We start from the raw sequence: 5,012 nt of genomic DNA on the forward strand, positions 1-5,012 counted from the left end.
TTCATTTGACAAGTTAAGAAAGAGTATTGATTTTGGGAGAAGCAAAGATAGTGTTTAAAAAAAAAAAAAATATTAATTTTGTGAGAAAGAGTGAGTAAAGAAGTTATGAAAAGAAAAGAGAAATAAATGGGCAAACAAATTGAAAATCATATAAGAAAGCTTATATATCTAAGGGGGAGCAATTTGTAACAATGAAAACCATCAAATCAAAAATTTCTATCATAATTCAGAATTTGGCACATATAAATTCAAAATTTGGCACGCTCCTCTCTCACCCCGATACATAAGCTGAAACTCATATTTTATCTCAAATTTTTGAAGTTTCATTGCTAATGAATTATAAATGAAAGGGGGAGCCATTCAAAAAGTCAAATTGGCAAATTTTGAATAATATAGGGGGAGATTTCACTTATATATATGAAAAGCTGAAATTCAGAAATTCAATCCCTTTTATAAACTGATTTTAAAGACAAGTATCAATAGGCTTATACTCTTTATTTTGTAATCATCAAAAAGGGGGAGATTGAGGATGATAGTGTTATTTTGATGATTAACAAGCAATTATCTAGAGCTTGCTATAAGTTAAATTGATACTTCATTTATAAGTTCATTACTCTCAGTATATTTGTTTAATTGAAAATATATATATGGTCTTATTCATTTGGATGGATCTAATCTTGAGAATGCAGCAAAGTGTGAATTGAGTCGACCCATAGGTTGATTGGGTCAACTCCGGGACTTAAAGGAATCATCTGGCACACTCATGCAAAAACAGCACAAATGAACAGTGAGTTGGGTCGACCCAAGGTAGGCATGAGTCGACCCAACCTCCAAAGAACCTCAAAATGCAAAGAAAAAATGCTCTCTGGATTTACTGAGAGGGTCGACCCACACAGTGGTTGAGTCGACCCAAACCCTGAGAGGGTCGACCCAAAGGCAAGACAGAAAGACAGACAGAAAATGGTTCTCTGAAATTACTGAGAGGGTCGACCCAAGAAGAAGTTGAGTCGACCCAAGTGAACTTTGAGTCGACCCAAACCCTGAGAGGGTCGACCCAAATGGAAGACAGAAAGACAGACAGAAAATGGCTCTCTGGAATTACTGAGAGGGTCGACCCAAGAAGAAGTTGAGTCGACCCAAGTGAACTTTGAGTCGACCCAAGAATGGTTGGGTCGACCCAAGTGAAGGAAGTTTGAAATTCATGTTTCTGTGTTCTCTGAGAGGGTCGACCCAAGGAATGTTTGAGTCGACCCAAGGCCAAGTTGGGTCGACCCAAGGACAGGTTGAGCCGACCCAAACACGGGCTGAACAGTAACGGCTAGTTCTGCAGATGTACTTTTTGTCCTTCCCAAGGCATGTAACGGCTAGTTTTTCAAATCTGACCAATGGGGCTTGTCCAAGGAAGGTTGAAAACTATTTAAAAGGGCACTATTCATCAGAATAAATAACTTTTGAGTGGGAAATCAAAGGATACACAAGAAAACCAAAGAGCCCTAATCTTCTTCATCAAGAGCTTCATTCAAAAATCAAAGAAAGGGATTGAGCAGATTCAAAGAGGCATCAAGAGCTCCTTCCCCCATTGAAGAGTGAAGCTTCCTTGACAAAGAAGAGCCAAGTGACTTCAAAGCGATAATTTCTTTCTAACTCTTCTTCATTGCTCATATTGTTCTATATGCTCATTTAGGAGTTTAAATCTTTTCTTTTCATTTGTTTGAAAACTTTGTAAAGGTTCGTTGGTGAGCCCGCGGAACCAACAAAGGTTTTGGTAAACCCGGAAAACCAAAGTTGTAAAGGTTCGTTGGTAAGCCCGCAAAACCAACAAGGTTTTTGGTGAACCCGGAAAATCAAAGTTGTATAGGTTCGTTGGTGATCCCGTAAAACCAACAAGGTTTTTGGATTGTGAGCCCGGAAAACAATCCAACTGTAATCCGCGAGATTATAGTGAATTTCCAAGGGTACGCTTGGGGAGTGGACGTAGGTGCTAAGGAGAGCACCGAACCACTATATATTGTTGTGTTTGGATTGTGTTTGTGCTTTCATTCTCTCTTGCTTTACTTTCTATTCTTGCATTAGTTTAACTCACTCTAATAACCTAAGTAAGCATCCATCGCAGTTAACTAAGAAAGTTTTAAAAGCACTAAAGTAAAGAAGAAACCAATTCACCCCCCCCCCCTCTTGGCTTGTCACCTTGGGCAACAGGTCCGTTCCTGGTGGCTGGCCAGCTATTTACCATGGAACATTGGCGGCCGAACTTCGTCCCGGGCTCCGGTGGTGCCGGTCGAGTTGTAGCATGGCTGCGTCTCCCATGGCTGCCTCTGGATTTTTGGGCTAGGGAGACTATCCTACAAATTGCTGCGACGGCCGGAAGACCGCTTGCCTTGGATGCAGCTACTGATCAGGGGACGAAACGGGGCTTTGCGAGGGTTAAGGTGGAGCTTGATATCAAAACTCCTTTGCGTCCCGGAATCTTCATGAAAGGGGTTGAGGAAGGAATTGAAAGAAAGTTTTGGCAAAGCTTTGTTTATGAGAACCTACCGGACTACTGTTACAGATGTGGTCGCATCGGACATGGGGAGGCAGCATGTAAATTCTCCCCTCCGGTGACGGCAGGAAAGGAGCTGGGTGCTGACAGCTCTGCAGGGCGGACGGAGACAGGGAAGGAGCCTCGGGATGTAGAAGAACAATTGATGTATGGCCCATGGCTGTCTACGAATTGGATAAATGGCCCCAAGGATCCTAAAAGGGGAAGCTGGAAGCAGAAGTCCGGTGGGGCGAGCTCGAGCTCTGCTCCGGCTCCGGCTCCGATGCCCAAGGTCTCATCACGGGGTCACGACGAAGGGGGACCGAGGATGCCTATTTCCCCGCCGGACCTGGAGGGCTGGCAAAAGCCAACCAAAGTTGCCCGGCGGAAATCACCGGAGCTGATGGAATCGGGAGACCCAGCTGATCGGGTGATCCAAGGGCTGAGTCAACCCGAAGGCCAGACCGAGTCAAACAGCGAACCGGTGAGGGGACTCGGCGGGGGGCATCAGCACTCTGGATCGGTTTTGAGCAGTGGGCCGGTTCCAAGCCCACTGAAGAGGGCCCGTAGTCCACCGAAGCCCCAGCGAACTTCGGCAGTCTTCGGCTCCGAGTTGCCGGGAAGCTGCCCGGCCACACCCATCCGGGCTCCCTCTCCTAGTGGAAGTGGGGTCGGAAAGGTCGGAAAAGGGCGCTGGAGGAGCAGAAGCTCGCCACCCCCCCTCTCGCCGGCGGTCTCATGCATGGCCGGGCAGATGGAGGAGAGGAGTGGTCGGCGATTCGGGAGGGGCAAATCGCCCCGGCGGGGGCTGGCACGGGCAGCCTCGGTGGCGGCGGACCTACTGGCGAGAGTGACCGGTGAGGAGGTATCCGCCAGTGCTGGGAGGAAGGTGACGACCGAAGACCATGTGGCTGTGGAGCTGGCTGGCTGCGGGCAACCAATCCGTGATGGAGGGAAGGAGATGGCTAGTGAGAGCTCTACAGGAGGTGGACTCGGGACTAACCAGGTAGAGGCCTCCTCTTTCCCCTCTATTTTGTGTGGACAGCAGGAGACAGTATGTATGGAAGGTGAGGATCTCCATTGTGATGCCAGTGAGGGGGGGCTGAAGCATGCGTGCCAAATGGCACAGGTGAACAGTGACCCTCATTCTCAAACTCTGAACCGATTGAAAGCTTTGGTGAGGAGTGTGAGCCCCAGCGTTTCGAGCATTGCCAATGACGCAACAATTGGCGATGGTGGGAAATTGATGACTACATGTGGCAACGACCCTGGGGGTGTGGGCGGTGCCGGTGACCAGTGTGCATCATGAGAGCACTTCTTTGGAATTGCCGTGGCGTGGGGAAGCCCTCTTTTGCCCCGGCTTTCCGTAGGCTAGTGCATCTGCACAAACCGGAGATATGTGTTCTGTTCGAGACCCGGTTATCCGGGGTGAGTTTGCAGAAGGTAAGGAAGATGCTTCCGAGATCATGGGGGTTCTATGCTGTGGAATCTCAGGGATTGTCAGGAGGTATTATTGTGACTTGGTTACAGGGTGGTTGTAAAATTGATGTCTTTAATGGTTGCAACCAAGAGGTGATCATAGTGATCTCAGAGGAAGATCGCAGTCCGTGGGTTCTTGCAGCTGTGTATGCTAGTACAAGGTTCATAGAACGGAGGACTTTATGGGAGGAGGCATCTCAGCTCATCAGTCAGGGCTATCCTATGTTGGTGGCAGGGGATTTTAATTGTATTGTTCATCCCCATGAAAAGATGGGGGGGCGGGCTTTTACTTACAAAAGGGAGATCAGGGAATTTCAGGACTTCATTATGGAGAATGGCTTGATTGACTTGGGCTTTTCGGGGCCAAAGTTTACATGGCGTAATAACCAGCAGGGGCAGGCTCGGGTCTGGGAGAGATTGGACAGAGTCTATGCCACAGCCGGGTGGATCCAGTGCTTCCCTGAGCATCATGTTCGTCACTTGCCACAGATCGCATCTGATCACAGTCCTTTACTGGTTAGTACCGATACACTTGTCTCTAGTCATTCTCCTTTTAGATTTGAGAAGTTCTGGTTATGCTATCCACAGTCTTGGGAGATAGTGGAGGGAGGCATGGAGTATGCCGGTCAGAGGGGATGCTATGTACCGGGTGTCATGCAGGTTGGAGTTAACAAAGAGAAGGCTAAGGAGATGGAACCGTGAGGAAGTGGGAAATATATTTAGGCGGATTGAGGAATCTGAAGTGGCCATTCTCAGTCTACAGTCCAGGAGGTAGAGGGGGGGGGGCTTGGAGGATGAGGAGATGGGGGAGCTTAGGTCACTTCCATCACTACATGATTCTCTTCTGAGGCAGCAGGAGATTTTTTGGAGACAGAAATCACGGATACAGTGGATTCGGGAGGGTGATCGGAACACCAGTTTTTTTCATCAGGCGGTGGTGATCAGGAGACACCGGAATAGGATCAGGGCTATCAGGGATGAGGCTGGGCAGATAGTGGAGGACCCCGACTTG

At 48.1% G+C, this 5,012-nt stretch overlaps 1 protein-coding gene across 1 annotated transcript; it reads left to right on the forward strand.

The window, feature by feature from the left end:
• Nucleotides 1-3,826: 3,826 nt before the first annotated feature.
• On the forward strand, nt 3,827-4,702 carry LOC120105762. The gene has a single exon (XM_039118498.1). It carries the CDS (start codon nt 3,827-3,829, stop codon nt 4,700-4,702), a length of 876 nt encoding a protein of 291 aa, XP_038974426.1.
• Nucleotides 4,703-5,012: the final 310 nt, after the last annotated feature.

The sequence above is a fragment of the Phoenix dactylifera genome, unplaced genomic scaffold, assembly GCF_009389715.1.
Source record: "Phoenix dactylifera cultivar Barhee BC4 unplaced genomic scaffold, palm_55x_up_171113_PBpolish2nd_filt_p 000365F, whole genome shotgun sequence".
Lineage (NCBI taxonomy): Eukaryota > Viridiplantae > Streptophyta > Magnoliopsida > Arecales > Arecaceae > Phoenix > Phoenix dactylifera.